Source organism: Bos mutus, chromosome 20 (genome assembly GCF_027580195.1).
Source record: "Bos mutus isolate GX-2022 chromosome 20, NWIPB_WYAK_1.1, whole genome shotgun sequence".
In the NCBI taxonomy this organism is placed as follows: Eukaryota; Metazoa; Chordata; class Mammalia; order Artiodactyla; family Bovidae; genus Bos; species Bos mutus.
In genome coordinates, this window is record NC_091636.1 from 61,971,430 (window position 1) to 61,993,686 (window position 22,257).

Sequence of the window (22,257 nt, forward strand, 5' to 3'; positions counted from 1 at the left end):
AATTTTTATTTTCTTATACATGGCTTATTTGGGTCTTAATCAAGTCTATACAATTATTTGATCATCTGGAAATACCTTCCTAAAGCTTGCATGAGCCCACTGCAGATAAACAGTTTTCTAGGGAAGGAACCATAAGGAAGGCTGAGTGCTGAAGTATTGATGCTTTTGAATTGTGGTGCTGGAGAAGACTCTTTAGAGTCCCTTGGACTGCAAGGAGATCAACCCAGTCAATCCTAAAGGAAATCAACTCTGCATATTCATTGGAAGAACTGATGCTAAAGCTGAAGCTCCAATACTTTGGTCATCTGATGCAAAGAGCCAACTCATTGGAAAAGATCCTGATATTGGGAAAGATTTGGAGCAGGAGGAGAAGGAGGTGACATAGGATGAGATGGTTGGATGACATCACCGTCTTGATAGATATGAATTTGAGCAAACTCCAGGAGATAGTGGAGGACAGAGGAGTCTAGTGTGCTGCAGTCCATGAACAGCAACAAAGGGAAGGGCTGTGTGTCTGTGTGTGAACATTTTAGGGATGGTGTTGAGAAGAATTCCATTTACCCTTGAGTCAAACAAGCCAAATGCTGCGTGTTAGTTTCTTATTGCTGCTGTAACAAATTACTACAAGCTTAGTGACTTAAAACAACAAAATTTATTATCTTGCATTTTCTGTGGGTTGAAAATCTAATGCTGGTTTTACTAACTTAAAATCAAGGTGTTATCAGGGTTATGTTCCTTACTAATGGTTCTTGGGAGGGCCTGCTTCCAAGCTCCTTCAGGTTGTTGCCAGAATCGAGTTCCTTGTGGCTGTTGGACTGAGGTGTCTGTCTCCTTGCCAGCTGTCAGCTAGGAGCCAGCTTCCTCTCTCTTTCACCTTTGCATGTGGTCCATATACATCAGAACCAGCACCAGAGATGGAGTTGAGTTCTCCTGCTGGGATCTCTCTGACTCCAGCTAGAGAATGTTCTCCGCTTATAAGGTTCATGTGATCAGACTGGGTCCATAGAGATCATCCAGGACAGGCTCCCTATTTTAAAGTCTATAACCTTAATTCCATCTGCAAAGTCCCTTTTTCCATGTAAAGTAATCCATTTAGTTTCCAGGGATTAGGACACAGACATCTTTGGGGGCTATTATTTGGTCCACCCCAGTCCACCCTCGGGTCCCCAAAGATCCACATCCACCCCATGTCTTTTCATCCCAATTATACCATCAACTTAAGGTCCTAAATCTCTTCAGCTCAAAAGTTCAAAATCAGAAGCATCTAATCAGGTGTAGATGAGTACCCATGAAGTGCATCAGTGACCCATAAAGTATAGCTGCTGGGGAAGAGTTCCCCTCCACCTGTGAACCTATGATTCTAAAGAAACAGCTTATTTGCCCCCAACATACAGCGTTGGAACAGGCACGGGGTAATAGTTATAGACATTCCACTTCCAGAAACAGAGACGTGGAAAATAAAATAGAGTGCTGGGCCAAAGCAGCTTGGAAACCCAGCCCAGCAAATCCCAGTTGCAAGGTTTCAAAGCCAGGGACTTATTCTGTCATCCTTGGTTCTGCTCTCTGGGTGAGATGTCAGAAAAAGGCAACACTAGAAGGAAATGCTTCTAGAAAGACGAGTTCACCAGGCAGGTGTAGGGGAGGCCAAACGTCCTAAGTGTTTACCTGCCTGCTAGTGCTGATCTACACCAGGTAGGAGGAGAGGGTCTGGTGCTACGCTGCCTGGCACTCAGAGCACACCACCTGGGCTGCCAGCAGCTCATTGTGGAGAATGTGCCCCCCCCCTCCCCCACATCAGGGAGGGAGCAGCTTGAACATCAGGTCTGTGCTGTCGGCTCTGTGGATTCTGCCTCTCCCCATGCCTGTCCTGCTGGGCTGGCATCAGGACAGTGCGCAGCTTCATATTTCCGTTTTGCCTCCAGACTACCTGTGTTCCTTGAAGTGATCTCAGCTCTGCTCTCTGAAGCCCTCTGGTGGCCCCGTGCCCCTCTTCACACTTGTATAGAGTCTCAGAAACCCAGCCCAGATTCTGCAGAGACCCAGCGTCTGGGCTCTGCTAATAATAAACTGGGAGATGAGACAAAATTGCCTGGTGCTCAACAGTCCAGAGTTGTGTGGGGCTGTAGGAAGGATGGTAAGGAATTTTAACAGGGATGGAACCCAGGGTTCAGGGGGTTGGAGGTGGGCCAGGTATGAGAGGACCCTCAGTGGAGGCCAGTTATAAATGCCAAGGATCAGGCTGGGTGGAGAAAAGAAGAGAGATGAAAAGATTATAGAATCTGCTTTAAGCAGAAATTTCCAAATTATGTTCAGTTCAGTCACTCAGTCGTATCCGACTCTTTGTGTCCCCATGGACTGCAGCACGCCAGGCCTCCCTGTCCATCACCAACTCCCGGAGTCTACTCAAACTCATGTCCATTGAGTCGGTGATACCATCCAACCAGCTCATCCTCTATCATCCCCTTCTCCTCCCCTCTCTCATCCCCTTCAATCTTTCCCAGCATCAGGGTATTTTCAAATGAGTCAGCTCTTTACATCAGGTGGCCAAAGCATTGGAGTTTCAGCTTCAACATCAGTCCTTCCAATGAATATTCAGGACTGATTTCCTTTAGGATGGACTGGTTGGATCTCCTTGCAGTCCAAGGGACTATATCAACTGACAACTCGATCAAGATTATACTGATTATTTCTAAGAAATAGATATTACAATATCCTTGTGCTTTTTTTAAACAAAATATCTACAAGGCTTTGTTTCAGTATTAACTTTTATGCATAGAAATTTGCTGCACCAGCTTCTAGTCAGACATGGAAATCACCTCCCTCAAAATGAGTAGAAGATGGTTTAAGTACAGCAGGAGGGGAGGAACTTTGTAGGCTGGACACTGGCTGTTTATGAGACTCTTATGCAGTCACTTATATAGGACCATAACTACAACCACTGACCAACACACAAGGTTATTGGAATTTTCATTTTTAAAGAGCGAAATGCACAAGTACAATAAGTTTCGTGTTGGAGCAGGGGGGTAAAAATCAAAGGTAATCTGAAATGTTTCACTCATTCGGGAATAAAAGTGGAAACCCAACCCCAAAGGCTTGTAGGATGCTCTTAGCCATTGAAAGAGAGACATGTTCACACCTCAGTTCACTTAAAAATATTAACATATATGATGCCTCATCCTACTGCAGGCGCTGTGGTACCTTCCCGCCCACCCGCCCACCCTGCGTCACTGGAGAGGGGGTGGGGGGAGATTTAGGCGTGTGTCCTAATCACTTCCTTATCCCTCTTGGGACCTCATTAGTCTTTCTCATTTCTCAGTATATTACACATTTTCTTACTGTAGACTGTTAATAACTTTTTAAAATTTTTGGCAGAGACTGGACTAAAATCAAACAGAAACTCAAACAAAATTAGTATTGAAAAGGTATGATGTTGAGAAAGTTGTTAATTCTTGATCTTTCCCATTGGTTGGCCCTGCCCATTCATTGATGACCAGTGAAGACAGAGCTGATCACAGTGATGCTTATTTGTGACTCAGGAGGCAGCCATCCCCGTTGTAAAGCTACCCCAAGGAAAGACTGGGCATTCATGGGTAAGGAAGAGGGGCAGGGGTGTTTGAGACTAAGCTGCACACGAGCTGCCTGTCTCTACAGTCCTTTCTAGTTTAACTTTCTGTCATTCTGTCTTTGGAAACGTGATCTCATCAAAGTAGGAAAAGGCAGTCATTCATTGCACTCAGCACTTTTCTGACCAAAGAGGTCTGACTGGGCTCTAACAGCATCAGAACTCCATGTGGTGAAAATCACTTCTGGATCTAAAAATGCGCTCCTGCAAAGGCCGTCCTTTTAATAATAATACCAATGTGCCTGTCACCACTTCTTCTTTCACAGAAAGATGTCTTCCTCCCTCCCAGGGATGCTGCCAGGAAAGTGTTGGCCATCCCAAGGTGGAATCTCCAACACTTTATGTAAAAATGCTGCCTACATATGCTCAGTTACATTGTCTGAGGCACTGAGGAGTTTTGGTTATATTTTAAGATCAGCAAATGCCAAAACTTCTAATTTTCATTGAATAACCTTTCCCAGTGGTGTTACGTTAAAACGCTGATAGATCCTCTTTAAACATGTCTGCAGAACTTTTTAGATATTAAAGAAAGCATGAATGTTCAGTAGCCTTTTGAAATTAAATATGTTTTATTTTTATTTAATTCCTAAAAAATGTAGTCCATGTTGTACATCGAACTCGAAGCCCCTTGCTTTTCTCTCCTTCACAGACCTGGGTTTTGTTCTGAAGTCTCCACTTTTACTACCTGTGGGAACTTGGACACCCCATCTGAGCCTGCCTTTCTCATCTGTAAAACACAACGAAATGTAACAGGGAAGGATGTTGGGAAATAAAATGAGAATAGTTGTGTCAATTATAGCATGGGTTCGGGAGATTCATTCTGTTCAGCTACTCCTGTGGCCACAGACTCTTAGAATCTGCCACATGGCAGGCTCCAGAAAAGAACAGTACCCTCCCCAACCAAACTCCAGCCCCACCCCTAGAACTAGAAGTAACACTGTTACCGAGTCTAAGCTCTCCTGCTCACCGCAGGAAAGGCCAGTGAATCTGAGAGAGGAGGTGTTGAGGCAAGGAATACAGCTTCATCTGGAAAGCCAGCTGACCGAGAAAATGGCAGACTAAGGTCTCAAAATAACCATCTTGCCAGAGTCTGGATGCCAGGTTCTTTTATAAATCAGAGATGGGGGGAGGCGAGGAAATAAAGTAAAAAAAGGCCATTAATCTTGCAAATATCTCCTACAGTGGCAAGCCTCGGGCAGGGGAAATGTGTTTTTTACTTTCTTCCAGCCACCTACAGGTGGACAAGATTCTAAACAAAGGCACTTTAGCTTAACAGGCAAAGCATCCCACTCTCAGAGGCAGGCCATCGTGTATGATTATAATAACAAAAAATGCCCTCCCCCCCCAAAAAAAAACACAGGGTTAAATTCAAAGAAACATATCTAGCACGGATGAGTCAAAACTGACTCTTCCCCGTTACAACTCTAGTTTAGTGTAGATCTGCAACATCAGCATCACCAAATATGCAAATTATCCAACTCCACCTACGATGCCAACGTGGGGCCCAACTGACTACATGAACACACCCTCCAGGCGATTCTAACACTACATAGCTTGAGAATTATTGCCTTGCCTGGATCATTATCTCTTTTCATCACCCTTTCCCACAGTTCCTAAACTTTTCAGCCTCTTTGTACCTTTCATTTCCTCACCTCCTCCAGCCTCCCTCCAGTAGGCTGTACTGTCTGTAAATCAGTTGCTGCAAAAGTTCTCTGTGCTTGCATCACTTCCGTTGTGTCTGACATTTTGTGACCCTATGGACTTCCAGGCTTCCCTGTCCATAGGGCTCTCCAGGCAAGAACACTGGAGTGAGTTGCCATGCCCTCCTTCAGGGGATATTCCCGACCCAGGGATTGGACCCTCGTCTTAATGTCTCCTGCTTTGGCAGGAAGGTTCTTTACCACTAGCACCACCTGGGAAGCCCTGCAAGTTTTCTGCTAGAACCAAATCCTGGCCGTGGTTGGGAGAGGAAGAAGGCCTTCTCAGGTGGTGGGGTAATAAAAGCACTCAGGAGATTCACCTTTGTCTGGATCATCTGATGTCTTTTGTGGGTCTGGAAGTTCACTCCCCTCCCAGCTGTGCATTCCATTAAAGAGGCCCCTTCTGTTGCCTTTAGCTCAGCTTGTGCCATTGTAGGAAGGAGCTTGGGCCACTCCTACATAAAAGGTGCCATGGGTATTCTGATGACTAAATTCTCAGAGAAATCTCTGTGTCCTTAGAGTAGACTTCTAGAGTTTCCCTCTGTCAGGGCCCAGATAGATATATTTTTTGAGAGAGGTGAAATTAGACCTCTAAGATATGTCAGTAAGTTGGAAACTTTGTCTTTGAAAAGTATTTCAAACTTTTCAAAGAAGAACAGCCCTTTGAATCAAAGAGCTTCTTATTCCCTCCTCGACTGTAACAGAAGCAGACCTTGAAGACTTTTACAAAGTCTCCTTTCTTAGTGGTCACAGGACTCTCACGGATCACGTGTTCGGAATTCTGCATTCCCTGTTTTGATGCAGATATCTGTGGCTCATCCAATTCTAGAATCCTTTGGTAGAGGCCATTCTCCCCTCATTAAAACTACATTCTTGGTAAACCTTCTGAAAGGCTAGCAAAGTGTTTTCATTAAAACTTTGAGAGGAAGGGACTTCCCTGGTGATCCAGTGGTTAAGACTCTGGCCTCCCAAAGCAAGGGGCATGGATTGGATTTCTGGTCATGGTACTAAGATCCCACATGCTATATGTCGCAGACTAAAGAAAAACAAACGAGAAGAGGTGGGCATGGAAGAACGTTCTTTCGGTGGCCACTGTGAACGGTGCTGATACATCCTTTTGCTTTGCAGGAATGTTAGTTCAGCCGGAGAGGAGGCCCGCAGGAGAATGCGGGAATGTGACGGGCTCACGGACGCGCTGCTTTATGTGATTCAGTCTGCACTGGGGAGCAGCGAGATCGATAGCAAGGTTTGTCATATTTGCATAGATGAAGCATCTTAGAGAACAAAGATTCCCCGGGGGATCAAACAATGGCTAACAAGGATGGAGAGTTAATGCAACACTTAATACTTTCACTCTGAAATCTGTATGGACTTCTAATCCTAGCCTAGAACTAGACACTTAATTCTTGATTAGTAGCAAGTAAAAATTTAGATTAAATTACTCCAGCTACAGGTGTTCCAGATCAGGGTATAAACTTTCACATAGCAAGTTGCCCATGAGCTTCTAGTTTCATTTTCTAAAATCCACTGGCAAAAAGAAAAAGAAATAGTCAAGCTACCTGAGATTTAAATAACCCTGTATTCTACAAGATAGCTTTTGAACAGCTTAATACTGCCCAATGCCATTTCAAGAATGCCCAGTGAAGTCTAAATAAATGCTGTCAAAATGCTGCATAAACAAGCCTGTCAAAACACTGATCATCAGTGTCTATTCAGTGTTTTAGTTCACAAACCAAAATAGAATTGGGTGGACTTTTGACAGTATTTGGGCTATTTTGTTTTGTCCTCTTTTGTCTTTTGACCTAGTTTGGGTTCACTTTACATAAAAAAATTTGTAATTTCATAATATCCTGATATAAGCACAGACTTTACTGATACTTTAAAGTATGCACATGATGAATGTGACACCTTAGTAAGACCATTCTCAGAGCCACTCTCTCAATATTTCGGTCCACTTCTTTGCTGTGGACTGTCCTGTGGACTATAGGGTTTTGGGCAACATTCCAGGTGTCCACTCACTAGATGCCGGTACCTTCCTCCCCCCTCCCCAGTTGTGACAAACAAAAATGTCTCCTGACATTTCCAGATGCACCGTGGGGAGCCAAAAATTGGCCCTGGCTGTGAACCAAAGCCCAGTCCCAGAGTTTGTTTGTTTTTTAATATATATAAGCATGTGCATTGGTTTATTGATATTACAGAAGATATTACATAATCAAAATACAGTAAGTCCTAGGCAATACACATATTCATGAAGTAAAATGATTAATATTGCACAGGACACAATTTATTAATTGTACATAACGCTCTGTCAAATGATCTCCAGTCAACATGTTTATCATAATCAATGTCCAGAGCTTAATCAGCAAGCCATGAGAAGCCATCCACCCACACAATACATGTCTGCCTGGCCCTTGAATCATTGAGGTTTCTGTAAATAAACTGTGTCTGGCATCTGGTTCTTACTTCAAGACCATCTCACCTAAAACTGGCATGCTTTCTTCTCAAGATGTCTTGATGAACCCATGGTTTTTAATGCCAGCTCTTCACTGGAACTGCCTTTGGAGCATTTGATAAATGCGTGTGCCTAGACCCCTGCACAGCCCCCCTGAATCCAGACGTTTAGCTCTTATCTCTGATTTCTGTTCCTCTGGAAGTTCATCAGGTGATTCCACGTGCATCTTGGACTGAAAAGCCCACCTTAGTAGATACAGCTTTAAAATAGACTCTAGTCAGGGGCCCAACACACTGTAATTTAGTTGTTTTAGTTGTTAAGGTCAGATAAAGAACAAGTGCCGGGGTCCAGCCCCGGTGGATCCAGGGAATTCAAAGCGGGGACGGCGTCGGCGAGGATCAGGAAACAACTGCTTAATTAAACGTTAATTAAGGATATAAAGAGTAATAGAATGAGGATAGCTCAGTGAGGAAATTCAGTGGAGAAAAGAGGCTAAATAATTCAGCCAGAAGGTAAGAGAAAGAACGACATGGTGAGACCAAGTTTCGGTGAACAAGGCCCGCACTTTTTTCCAAAGTAGTTTTTATACCTTAAGTTATGCATAGAGGATAATGGGGGAAGGGGTAGAGTCATGCAGTAAGCCAGGCTTTCTTCCTGCAAACTTATCATATGCAAAAGTTTAGGTGATTTGCATCATCTTCTGGCCCGGAGGCCTTTTTCTCTAAAGGTGATTATTCTAAAGTCAGGCGCCAGCCTCCAAAAAGCATTAGATAAAGTTGCATTCCTACAGAGCAAAGGTGTGGTGGGCTATAACAAGAAAAAGAATTAACTCAAGGGTCCCAGGTTACAAACATTAAAGCTACTACTTACACCAATTATATTAATCAATACACTGCCAGGGACACAGCAGGTAAGTGATATGGAAACTTAGCAGCAAACATTGGCCCAACAAGTGAAAATCCCTTCACCAATACAATTTCTAATCGATCTTTTAACTACTCAAAGGAATCTGTATTTAGACAGTTTAGAACACCTCATGCCTCTCAGTTTGGAGGCTCTGAGCAATCACATGTGGCCAGAAAAACCTATTCAGGCAGGCTAGAGGACTTCCAAGGGAGTTTGTAGGTTGAAACACTGTCACACCCAGGAATTATTAACTGGAGCTGTAAGCTAACTCTTTTTTCAGAGAGGTAGTGGGGGGACAGCCCCCCCCCCCCGTAAAGTCAGAGGTGTAGGTGAAAGCACAAAGCAGAAAGTAGGCAGACTCTGGTTTTGGGGGTAGATTGCTCGAGAATTTCCAGGGAGACTCCTGAGGCTTGATCCCGCCTTTGCGTATGCCAAGCCTCCTTCCTCATGACCTTTGCCAGGGGCGGAGCTCGCTCCCTGCAAACAAGTAAGAGTGATTTTATCCATTTAGTTACTCTTTGGCATGGGGTGATTTAGCATGGCACTTTTCAACCTTGCCTGCACATTGGAGTGACTGACACATTTAGAAAATTACTGATGAGGGTGCCCTACTCCCATGGACCGGAAGTCCACGGTACTTCTGGGACTCAAACCCTTTGAGTACTAACTGAATCCAATTATAAACTGTTTGTCATCTTAGCACTGCCTGTTAGTGACATTTGCAACCATTCATTTACTGTGTGCGTGACATCAATATCCAAAGTGAAATATGATAGAAAAGATTTAATCAACCTCTCTTGTAAATGCCCTTAACAGCCATTGTAGGCCTTTTAATATCACTGACAGGAGAATTAAGTCTCTAAAGAAGGGAACAGTCAAGATGTCTTGAGTATTTATAGAGACCTGCTAACACAATAGACACAGGATTTTTTAAAAGAGCTATTCAAGGTAATTCATAATTCACAGAAGCTGCAATGCCAAGGATCTTAATATTCAGAGTGGTAAATACTAAGGCATGGGGGCTTTAAGCCTTATGGATACCAAGCAATCTTTAATACTGACTGGGCCTTCTAGCTGACAATAAAATATGAGCCTTGCCCTGGTCCCGTAACACCATCATGGTGGTAAGGCAACCTTCATGAGTGTGGTCCAAAATCAGGGAGTGCTGTGAGGCACACACGTCTTTTTTCTGATGTGTCAGGACCAGACTCCTCAAACTCTTGAGAGACCTTGAAGATTCTCTTTGTTAGTGACCACATTTCCCCACAAAGTGGAAACCGGAAAAATGAAGACCATTTAGAGCTGGTGTCAGAAGACTCAGATATGCCTTGAAATAAAGCCATTTGCAGCAACATGGATGAATCCCAAGGTGATCAGACTAAGTGAAAAATGTCAGAGGAAGACAAATATATGATATTGCTCATATGTAGAATCAAAAAAAAATAATACAAATGAACTTATTTATAAAAACAGAAACAGGTTCACAGAAAACAAACATGTTGGAAGTGAAATTTTTATGGTTACCAGTGGGGAAAGGTTGGTGTGGGGGATAAATTGGGAGTTTGGGATTGACATGTACACATCACTATATTGAAAATAAATAATCAACAAGCACCTACTGCATAGCTCAGGGAACTCTGCTCAATATTCTGCAATGACCTAAATAGGAAAAGATTTGGAAAAAGAGTAGATGCCTGTCTATGTAGAGCAGAATCAGTTTGCTGTACACCTGAAATGAAGACAATGTTGTTCACCAACTATGTTCCAATATAAACTAAAAATTAAAAGAAAAAAAAAAAAAAAAGGGAGACTCAGCTATTCCTGATTGAGTATCCAGAACACCCAGCATGGCCCCAGGAGTGTACTGGAAAATGTACCATCTCCTTCTCCCTATGACCAGAGGACAGGACCCGAGTGACCTCAGCTTCGAGACAAGGAGGACCCTTGGAGCTGTTGAGCGGATCAAATGTGATAAATTACTCAACAGCGCTTTGCTGGCCAGAAGGTGCTGTTGAGTTTTAACGTATTATTATTGCCCCATCGTTTTTCCACTCAGCCTTCTGCTTGGCCACTTCTAAGCTTTCACAGTGACAAGCTAGAGGAGGGAGAAATGTGTGCATGCTATCTTTGAGGCCACTGGAGTTAATGAGTCAAAGAGCCTGGATGCTACACACGCGCTCAGCTCAGCTCCTGTAATTGGGACGGTTTGTTGAATGCCTAACATATGGTGGTGCGTTCTACAAACGGCTTCCAAATTAGCCCTCTCTAATAGAAAACGAGGACTCAAAATGACCCTGGTGACCAAGAGGAGCTGCCGAAAGCTCTGTTGACAGCGATGGATGTTGAAACCCAAACCACCAGCTGCCACACGCCTTCTGCTGGTATCCCCAAGAAGGGCTGTGGCTATTCTCTTTTTCTCCCTGCCCTTACAGGGAAAAGCACTTGACTTGGTCACCCTCCTAAACCAGGCTTAAGGAGAAAGATGAGTTCAACCTCTGGGACCACCCCCGTTCTGTCCCTCTCTGCAATCTCCTGTCCCTCTTCCCCCGCTCCTGAAAGTGAAAAGTGAAAGGAAAGGTCGTATCCGACTCTTTGGAGACCCCAGGGACTATACAGTCCATGAAATTCTCCAGGCCAGAATACTGGAATGAGTAGCCTTTCCCTTCTCCAGGGGGATCTTCCCAACCCAGGGATTGAACCCAGTTCTCCCGCATTGCAGGCAGATTCTTTCCCAGCTGAGCCACCAGGGAAGCCCAAGGATACTGGAGTGGGTAGCCTGTCCCTTCTCCAGGGGATCTTCCCAACCCAGGAATCAAACCAGGGTCTCCTGCATTGCAGGGGGATTCTTTACCAACTGAGCTATCAGGGAAGCCCCATCCCCCCTCCTAGCCCCCCCACTTTCTCCCTCTCTTCTCTCTCTGCATCCGGCTTCTCCCCAAGATGTTGCTCAGCCTCAGGTAGGTTATAAAGCACTTCTCGAAACTGCAGATGTATTCCGCAGTCGTCATTTGTTAAACAGAGGCATGGATGTGCCCCCAGGGAAGGGGAACAAGAGGGTGAGAAAGAAGTTTATTCTCCCAGGTCTTTGATGTAAGAAAAATCATTCTGAGCTGATTTGAAAATCGTTCTGACTTACATTTTCTGCCACAACATTTTCCTTTCAGGGAGAGACTGCTCTCTCTCTCGAGCGTCGTCCTGTGTTTACCTGCTTTCATGTCGGTTCCTTTTTTTGATGCTGAGAGGATGCTTGAAATAGAAAAATCAAGTTGACTGAAAGCCTGTGGGATTAGCAGCCCATGAAACCTTGAAAAGCTGACCTGAAAGGTCTGAAATCGCAACGGCTCCAGAAATACACCCTGAAAACTGGTTTTCCTGCTTGATTTTTCATGCCTCCAGTAGTCAGGTCAAAGTTACATGCTGCCTTTTACCAGATTCCCATCATAAGTGGGAGCAGTGCAGGATCTGAACTCCGGCAGTCCCCACCCCAGCCCAGGACTAGAGAAAATGGTATGGTCTATAGTCTATGGGGGTGAGTGGGCTGAGTTACCAACAGCCTCAGACCTCATTTCCTCGTCTCTAAAATGGAACCATTTTCCTTTCCTTGAATGCTGGCTGTCATGTAGTTGGTGCCTGAAAAGTGACAGGCAACTTGGCATACTTTTAAAAAGAAAACACCTCTTCTTTTTCAGATTTTGGACACCTGAAACTAACATGACCTTGTAAATCAACTATAAGTCAAAGTAATGCTTAAGCTTAAAAAAATAGTAAAACTTAGTTGGGCTTCCCTGGTGGATCAGCTGGTAAAGAATCCTCCTGCAATGGAGGAGACCTGGGTTTGATCCCTCGGTTGGGAATGTCCTCTGGAGAAGGGAAAGGCAACCCACTCTGGTATTCTGGCCTGGAGAATTCCATGGACTGTGTAGTCCATGGGGTCGCAAAGAGTCAGACACGACTGAGCGACTTTCAGTTTCACTTTCCACCATTATTTTGTCCTTTATAAAAATTGGGGGGACTTCCCTGGTGGTCTAGTGGTTAAGACTCCACCTTGCAGTGCAGAGGACTCGGGTTTGTTCCCCGGTTGGGAAACTAAGACCCCCATGCCAAGGGGGATCTAAGCTCTCAAGCTGAAAATGCTGAGCCCCATACTTCACAGCCTCACACACCACAGCGAGGATCCTGTGTGCACAACCAAGACCCCACACAGCCAAATAAATAAATGAATATTTAAGAAGGAGAAAAAAAATGGATTTTTCAATTAAAACAGGAAAAAAAATTTCTGAAAATTGGGTATTTTCCGCCCCCTCTTCCCTCAGTTCCTCAAATCCAGAACAAAGGTCAAAAGGTTGATGCCCCAGACTAAATGTTTGATTCCTCCAAGATTTATATGTTGAGACTTCATCTCCAACGTGGCAGTGGGGACTTTGGGAGGAAATCGAAGCCCTAAGAGATTCAGCACTTTGATCAGGGTCACGTGGCTCATTAAACAGTGGAGCCAAGACTCCATCACAGTCCCATTAGCTCTAGGTCACAAGCTCTGCGCATTCCACAGAGGGACCGTCTCCACCTTTGTTGGTGATATAAATCCTTGTATAGCACTTGCTGTGTGCCAGGAACTCTTCTCGGTGCATACATATTGGGTTAGTTTCCTGTTGCTCCTATAGCAAATGGCCACAAACATGGTATTTTAGAAACACAAACCTGGGCTTCCCTGATGGCTCCGTGGTAAAGACTCCACCCGCCTATGCAGGAGACACTGTTCGATCCCGGGTCCAGAAAGATCCCCCATGCCGAGGAACAGCTAAGCCTGTGTGTAACTATCGAGCGGGTGCTCTGTAGCCGGGAGGCACAACTGCCGAAGCCTGTACCTAGAGCCTGTGCTCCACAAGAGAGGCCCCCACACGGAAAAGCCCGTGCCCTGCAACTCGACAGTAGCCCCCACTTGTTGCAACTTGAGAAAGCCCATGCATTCACGAAGACCCAGCACAGCCAAAAATAAATTTAAGAAACACAAACTTATCATCCTACCATTTTAGAAGTCCAGAATGGTCTCTCTTTTTCTTTTCTTTTCCTTTTTTTAAATGTGGACCATTTTTAAAGTCTTTATTGAATTTGTTTTAATATTGCTTCTGTTTTATGTTTTGTTTTGTTTCTTTTTTTGGCTGAGAAGCATGTAGGATCTTTGCTCCCTCACCAGGGATCAAACTCACAGCCCCGGCATTGGAAGGTGAAGTCTCAAGCAGGGATCAGACTAGAGCACCAGGGAAGTCCCCAGAATGGGTCTTGTTGGGGTAAAATCAAGGTGTCGACAGGGCTGCATTCCTTCTGGCAACTGTAAGGAAGCATCTGTTTCCTTGTCTTTAACAGCTTCTAGAGGCTCCCACATTCCTTGGCTCATGGCCCCTTCCACCATCTCTAACGCCAACAATGCCAGATCCCATCCTTCTCACACAGTTTCACTCTCTCTGCCTCCCTCTCTCGCTCACAGGACCCTCATGACTCCATGGGCCCACCTGGACAATCCAGGATAATCTGCCATCCAAAGATCCACCAAGGAGTACCCTCAATGCCCTCCGTCCCACAACCTAATGTATTCACATGTTCCAAATGTGGACATCTTTGGAGCAGAGAGCTTTATTCTGCCTATCACAGATATATTCTCTAATTCCCCTAATCCACACAGCAGCCTATTGGCCGCTACTTTGACCATCTTACAGAGGAGGTTATGGGTGGATTGTCCAAGTCACATGTCCAATAGTCAGAGACCTAGAGTTCTACAGATGTCCAGCTCTTCCCACGTCCCTAATCACTGCTTAGCTCTTGTGCTTAGGAAATAGGAGCACCAGCAATCTTGAAGAAAATCAGTAGGTTGGAAACATACATGTCCCCAGGTGACCACAGAAGCTGGCTTGCCTGGAATAAGCCTGGTTTGCACCCCTTGCCCTGTATTCCTCCCAGAAAGTACCCTTGTTGTTCAGTCACTGAGTCGTGTCCAGCTGTTTGTAACCCCATGGACATCAGCATGCCGGGCTCCCCTGCCCCTCACTAAGAAAGTGCCCTGGTAGATAGTAAATGTAAGTGACACCCTCTCAGAGCTAACGCAAATCCAATTATCCTTGCTGTCAATGGTTCTGAGCCTTAGTCCCCAGATGGCTGTTGTCTGTAAGTGGACACCACCTGGGGCCACATCTGGATATGAGTTCTTTCTTGCTCACAAGTGAATTTCAGTCAACAACGGTAGCTGTTTATCAGGAACTCTTATTGCTAAGTGGTTTCTTTGAGGTGAGGAAAGATCTTCAGACTTTTCCAAGCTTCTCTAAATTCTTTCTATTGTGGCTGTCAAGGGAGCCTTTAGGAGCCGCGGTTAAATGCATCCAAAGAAAAAAACGTCTGTGTGAAGATGGATGGCCTTTGCGAGTGGAGGAGTAATGGTTAGTTTTTGTTCATTCCTCATTTTTTGTTTTGTTTTGGTTTTTGTTTTTATTCTCCAGACCGTTGAAAACTGTGTGTGCATTTTAAGGAATCTTTCGTACCGGCTGGCAGCAGAAACGTCTCAGGGACAGCACATGGGCACCGATGAGCTGGATGGGCTGCTCTGTGGTGAGGCCAATGGCAAAGATGCGGAGAGTTCCGGGTGCTGGGGAAAGAAGAAGAAGAAAAAGAAATCCCAAGATCAGGTGATATTGGTGACTCGCAGCTGCATGCAATTATCCCCTCCCCTAATTACAGCATGGCTGTTTGGTCTGTGTCTGCAGGTACAGAGCTCTGTGATTCTAGCACACGGTCAAATCACTCATGCAGCTGCACCGTTTTCCCTTGGGGATTTCACAGCTGAGACAGTGGAGCATTAAATGACTCCCCTCATGTTCTCCAGCCAAGCCAAGATAGGAAATTTCAAAAAGAGGAAGAGGCCCTTGAGTCCTGGGCAGGCTCTGAGTTGCCAGCTCAGAGAGTCAAGTCAGATGCAGGCGCAGATTCTTCTGTGTCGATTCACACATCTATTGAGGTCTTCAGGCGGGCGCCTTGCAGGTGGAACAGTTACACAGAATAGGTGTGGTCTGAGAAGGGAAGCTGAGGAGAGAGGCACAAAAACCCAACATATTTTATAGCTCTTTGGGGAACTTTTGGATATGCAGTCTTGCACTCATTGGTGGGAAATGGAGTGATTCATAGCCCTTCCAAACAGAATGACATTAGAAGCTGGACCTTGGGGGACAATTCTGATGAACTCAGAAAGCTCTCCAGCTGGAGAGACCTCTCTAAAATGAAATGGCCTTTACCTCGGCCAGCTGTAAGTCGGTTGCTTGCCCTGCAGTAAAGGCCCATGGGCTATGACTGTCAGCCTTGACAGCATCAGAAAGGCTTCTACCCCTCTTCTGGGAGCCCCTCTGGGAGGCAGAACCCCTCACCCACCAGGCCCCCAAATAAGGGAGTAATGTGAAAAAGCACCCATCCTGTAGTTTCTGGAAACCCCTGCTACTGAGGTTTCCCGTCTCCTCTGACACCGTGGTCATGTTCCCAACCTCGCCCTGGACACTGTGGTCATATCTCCAGCTCCTCAGGGTCCTATGGACCCAAGATCTGAGTGTTCTCAGGAGTGGATGACTGAGAAAGTAGAACGGAATCCCCAGTATACCCCCTTGCCAGATTTTTAATCAAAATAAATATGCAAAAATATCTGTTTAGATCACAGCATGCTATTTTCTAAACTGTTTTTGAAATTGTTTTACTTTGAGTGTTAAAGGAACTATTTTATTGAGTCAGGATTAATGGAAATGCATCTTGAAATATAATTCCTACATGTAACCCAAATGTGTCAGCATTAGCATCTCTGTAGGCTCCGGTTCCCGAGCTGTTTGCGGTCCCTGAGGGCTGCTCCAGGTCCTTCTACAGCTTCTGTAACTGTGTGTTCCCGTTTAAACTTCCCTGTAATTTAGGAGACGCAGGCTCATTGTCTTTGACTGTGACCTTCCACTCCGAGAAGCAAACCCCCAGCGCTGCTCTTTCTCCTGTCCTGGGTCAGTGTTCTGTGTCTTGCATCTCTCCCTGATTCGCAGGAGCTTTTGCCTTTTGGGAGGATTGAATGGTGGATCTTTAAAAAAAAAAAAATGTAGTATTTATTTATCTGCCTCGGGTCAGGTCTTAGTTGCAGCCTGCAGTCTCCAGAGCACAGGCTCAGTAGTTGGAGTGCGCGAGCTTAGTTGCCTCGCGGCATGTGGGATCTTAGTTCCCCAACCAAGAATCAAACCCATGTGCCCTGCATTGCCAGGCAGATTCTTAAGCACTGGATCACCAGGGAAGTCTCTGAGCTGGGGTTCTTAATTCAACCGCTTAGAACTCTCCCACCGGGGGAATGAACCAGTCGGCCAGCACCTACCATGTACAGGTGTTATATGAAGGGATGTCAGGCACTTCAGTTATCTATTCCACCTGGTACTTCTGGGCACCAGGCCATGATGAGTTCTGAACATGTTCAGTATCAAATAAGTTAAAGACGGCCAAAGGTGTATGGGTTCTTCTCTTGGTTTCCTTTGAGGCACTGTATATCATGGGGCCCAGTCCCTACACCGCTTTACCCTGGGAAGCAAGCTTAGTAAAGCCGAAAGAAAGGAAGAAAAGCCTACGTGTGAGAATATAGTGGTCTCCAATCTGCCCTGTGGTCATTATCACCTGAGTCTTACATGCACCCTAATGACTCAGAACCTCTGGGATGGATGGGCCCAGGCAACTCTGGAAATCCAATTTGTGAAAGTCCAATAATATGCCTCCCAGGTGGTGCAGTGGTAAAGAGTCATTCTGCCAATGGAGGAGATGTAAGAGACATGGGTTCAATCCCTGGGTCAGGAAGATCTCCTGGAGAAGGAAATGGCAACACACTCCAGTATTCATGCCTGGGAAATCCCATGGACAAAGGATCCTGGCAGGCTACAGTCCATAGAGTTACAAAACAGATGGACACGACTAAGCACACACACACAGTAATATGATGTTAGCCTTGGCCAAGAAGAAAGAGAGAGAAAGAGGAGAAAGAGAGGGAGAGAGAGAAAGAAAGAGAAAGAGGTGGGGGGAAAGGGGGGTTGAGTGAGAGGGGAAAAAAGAGAGAAAAAGAAAGAAGAAAGAGAGTATGGGAGTGATGGAGGGAAAGAGAGAGAAGAAGGAAGGAAGGAAAAAGGAAAGGGAGAAAAACTGAAGGTTAAATTCACCTGGACTTCCAGGTTTTCCCTCTAGTCTGTGGCTTGGATTTTGAAGCACATTCCTCTGATGGCTTCCATGGCTGCACTGGTGTGCGTTTAGTAAGATTCTGCCCTGACACCAAACCCTTTCCCCAACTCTGCTAAGGTGTGCGGGTGTAGCTGACAGGGCCAGAGAAGCCAGGGGTCAGAATGGAACATTCACGAACATCATCCCAAGACACAGCCCTTCTTCCATGATGGTAGCTGCTTCCATGGAACGTTATGGTGTGTGAATTTCCACCTTAGGATGCTGGACTTCACATTGTAATTTATGAGATCAGTGATTCTTTCCTAAGTTGAGGAAGCTAAAATGATTAATTGAATCGTAATGATTTTTTCCAGAAGTCTAAATGAAAATCTATACAGTTTAATTGTTCTTCTTACAATATTCTTTTAAGGTGGGGGAGCAAAGAATTTCTTTAAGAAAGTTTTGCTGAAACCATCGTAAGTTAAAATACAAAGGAACTTTGTTGTTTATAAAGAGGCTTCAAAGTTACTTCAACCAAATGATAGTTTTTCAAAAGGTTTTCTTTCAAACTGTGCTCCTACATAATACAAAAATATTTTGAAGTGCCAGAAAATACAATATCAAGTTTAACAAGGATGTAAACAGATAGAATTCTAGCTTTATGGCTATAAAATGATCAGATATAATGCATCGTTTGGAATCTCTACTGCTCATAAAGTCAGGTTTTAAAGAATAGAAAGTGATTAGAGAAAGTGTGTAATACAAAGTGAAGAAAGAAATGTAACAGCAGGTGTGTATGTAGACACAGATATATGTAGATAAAACCTGGCCAATTTAGTAAAACTATGGCACAGGCAAATATAAAATGCATGCATGTACAAAAAAATATGTGTTTCTAGAAAAAATGCAGTAACATCAAAGGCAAAAGATACTGACGGACTCTTCTCCTACTTATGTATTTGTAAATTTTCTACGATAGGCATTACATTTGTAATCTTTTCAAATATTATTGAAAAAAATAAAATCCAAAAAGACACTAACTGACCAAGTCAGTGTTTGTTTGTGCAAATTCATATGTTCTCTTAAATTTAAGATGCCTCAGAGAGGCATAAATTGAAAGTGTCACTCAGTCCTGTCCAGCTCTTGGCGACCCCATGGACTATAGCCCACCAGGCTCCTCTGTCCATGAAATTCTTCAGACAAGAGTACTGGAGTGGGTACCATTTCCTTTTCCTGGGGATCTTCCAGACCCAGGGATTGAACCAGCATTCCCTGCCTTGGTAGGCAGGGTTCTTTACCACTGAACCACCAAGGAAGCTTTGATGCATCATATTTCAGTCCAAAAGGACATTGCAAATTCATTACTTTCTGATTTTGTGCTCAGTGCCTATTGCTAAATTATAAGAAATTGTTAGTTTCTCTGGAAACTCTTTGTAAGTAGAACTTCCCCCAAAGCAGTGTGTATGTCGTGTGCCGAGAGACACATCTCACTCAGCAGGGTCCTCCCTGCCTCTGGCAGGATTTCCTGCCAGCAACCTGGCACAGCGGGGCAGGGTGGCAACCCTCTGAAGGCTGAGGTCCAGGGAAGTGTGTGTGCCTATTCACTTCAGTCGTGTCCAACTCTGTGCAACCCCATTGGCTGTAGCCTGCCAGGATCCTCTGTCCATGGAATTCTCAGGCAAGAACACTGGAGTGGGTTGCCATTCCCTTCTCCAGGGGATCTTCCCAACCCAGGGATGGAACCAAGGTCTCCTGCATTGCAAACAGATTCTTGACCATCTAAGTAGGTCAAGATTGATTTTTCTACTTTTCCACCTTTTGTAAAAATAAGCATTTTTGTTTGTTTGTTTTTCCATTTGGGATATGGCCAAGGTTCCTACGATGGTGTCCGGGGATCAGTGGTGCTCAAACATGGATTAGAGGTAACCGGATAGCCCGGGCAGCTGGCCAGAGCAGACCTGAGCCGCCAAGGCCTGCTCTGTGTGAGCTTGCGTGAGTCCTGAGAAATCCACAGAGGAAAACAAGCAAGATCCCCTAGAACTCAGCAGCTCCCTTCTGCTGAAGTCACCTGTGAATGTTTTAGTTCACATGGACATATATGTATCCACATGGGTGGGGATATAAACCTGTTAGATTCAAAGAGGATTCTGACCCAGCATTTTTATATGGTAGGCGTTCTCTCTCTCCTGATAATCTTTGTTTAGAGAGCTGAGGTCAAGTTAAGAGTACACAGTAAGTTCCCTATATACAAACAAATTCTGTTCTGAGAGCACATTCGTTCAGTCCAGTTTGTTCATAAGTCCAGTTTGTTCGTAAGTCCAACAAAGTTAGCCTGGCCCTCCAACTAACACAATTGGCCATACAGTACTGCACTATAATAGGTTTATAATACTTTTCACATAAATAACACATAAAAAGCAAACACAAAAATAAATCATTTTTAATCCCATAATACAGTACTTTGAAAAGTACAGTAGTAACAGTACAACAGCTGGCATACAGGGGCTGGCATCGAGTGAACAGGCAAGAAGAGTTACTAACTGGTGGATGGAAAGGAGGTGGGAGCTGCTAAAACTGAAGGAGCAACAGCCATCGGAGATGGAGGGCCAGCGGCAGTTTCACTTACTCCTGATGTGATTGGACTTGCAAACGCACATTCACGTCTTTGAAAGTTCTTGTAAGTTCTACCAACTTGAAGGTTGGTAGATAGGGGACTTCCTGTATTATTAGTCTTTTTACCTCTTTCCTAGGTTGTTGATTGGAGAAGGCAATGGCACCCCACTCCAGTACTCTTGCCTGGAAAATCCCATGGACGGAGGAGCCTGGTAGGCTGCAGACCATGGGGTCGAGAAGAGTCGGACACAACTGAGCGACTTCACTTTCACTTTTCCCTTTCATGAATTGGAGAAGGAAATGGCAACCCACTCCAGTGTTCTTGCCTGGAGAATCCCAGGGACGGGGGAGCCTGGTAGGCCGCCGTCTATGGGGTCGCACAGAGTCGGACACAAGTGAAGCAACTTAGCAGGTTGTTGATGCCAAATGCATAGATTAGTGGTAAGTTTTACTTAAGATATCAGCTTGATAGTCACAAAAGCAATAGTAATGGGCTTCTGTGTAAAGCCTCTAAGGCCCCTTACTTCTTCCATGATAATAGATATGTCTCAGTAGAAACCAGGGAGCTTCCCTGGTGGCTCAGACGGTAAAAGTATCTGCCTGCAACGCGGGAGACCCGGGTTTGATCCCTGGGTCGGGAAGATCCCCTGGAGAAGGAAATGGCAACGTACTCCAGTACTCTCGCCTGGAAAATTCCATGGAGGAGGAACCTTGTAGGCAATAGTCCATGGGGTCGCAAAGAATCAGACACGACTGAGTGACTTCACTTTCACTCTCAGCAGAAACCTGGGCTTCCCAGGTGGCACTAGTGGTAAAGAACCCACCTGCCAACGCAGGAGACATAAGAGACCTGGGTTCGATTCCTGGGTCGGGAAGATCCCCTGGAGAAGGAAATGGCAACCCACTCCAGTATTCTTGCCTGAGAATCCCATGGACAGAGGAGCCTGGCGGGCTACTGTTCGTGGGGTGGCACAATCAGACACGACTGAGTAATTTAGCACGCACGCAGCAGAAGCCCACGGCCTTTCCCCCACACACTTTCCTGGCCCATCCCAACACCCCACAGGCCAGGCTCCCAGCTTCCGCCTGTGCTGCTCCTCTGTCCTCTTCCCTCCTTCCCCTTCTGGAGAATCATCCTTCAAAACCAGGTGAAAGGCTACCTCCATGCTCTCAGGACTTCTACCAAAGATAAGTGCATCGCTCTCTAATCTACATCTACATGGTTCTGTTTACCTCCTCCAAGGCTTTTCACATCATGAGTCATTTACAGCAGTGGATCTCCTCAAGAGAGAATTTCCTAAGGGGAAGGACTGTGTGGGTCTTCTTTCCATGGCCAGCACCAGCTGTGCCGAGGGGCAGTCGATCTGTGGTCCAGAGGGGCCTCTAGCTCTTGCTGTGGGGCTGTTCCCGGTGACTGTTCATAGCTGTCACTGGTCCCTGCCTCCTCAGTGTTCTCAGGACACTGCGCCTTCCAGGGCTGCTGTAAGAAAGGAGTACTCCATAGCCCTTTTTATTGATTGATTTTTGCGTCCCTCCGTGGGCACGAGTCCATAGCCTTTAAGTTTCCATTTGCGATTCAAGCTGTTCCTCAGCTTTCTTGGCAGTGCTATGTTCTATTTTACTTGTTTAAAACCTTCGTGTTGTATCGGAGTATAGCCAGTTAACAATATTGTGACAGTTTCAGGTGGACAGCGAAGGGACTCAGTCATACATATACATGTATCCATTCTCCCCCAAACTTCCCTCCTCTCCAGGGTCACGCGTGC

The 22,257-nt window shown here is 45.1% G+C and overlaps 1 protein-coding gene across 1 annotated transcript in view; it reads left to right on the forward strand.

The window, feature by feature from the left end:
• CTNND2 (catenin delta 2) overlaps positions 1-22,257 on the forward strand; it is a 1,090,646-nt gene that overhangs the window by 927,461 nt on the left and 140,928 nt on the right. Inside the window, 2 exon segments of the mRNA XM_070357848.1 lie at positions 6,451-6,568; positions 15,169-15,354. Of these exon segments, the coding sequence (XP_070213949.1) occupies positions 6,451-6,568; positions 15,169-15,354 (304 nt within the window).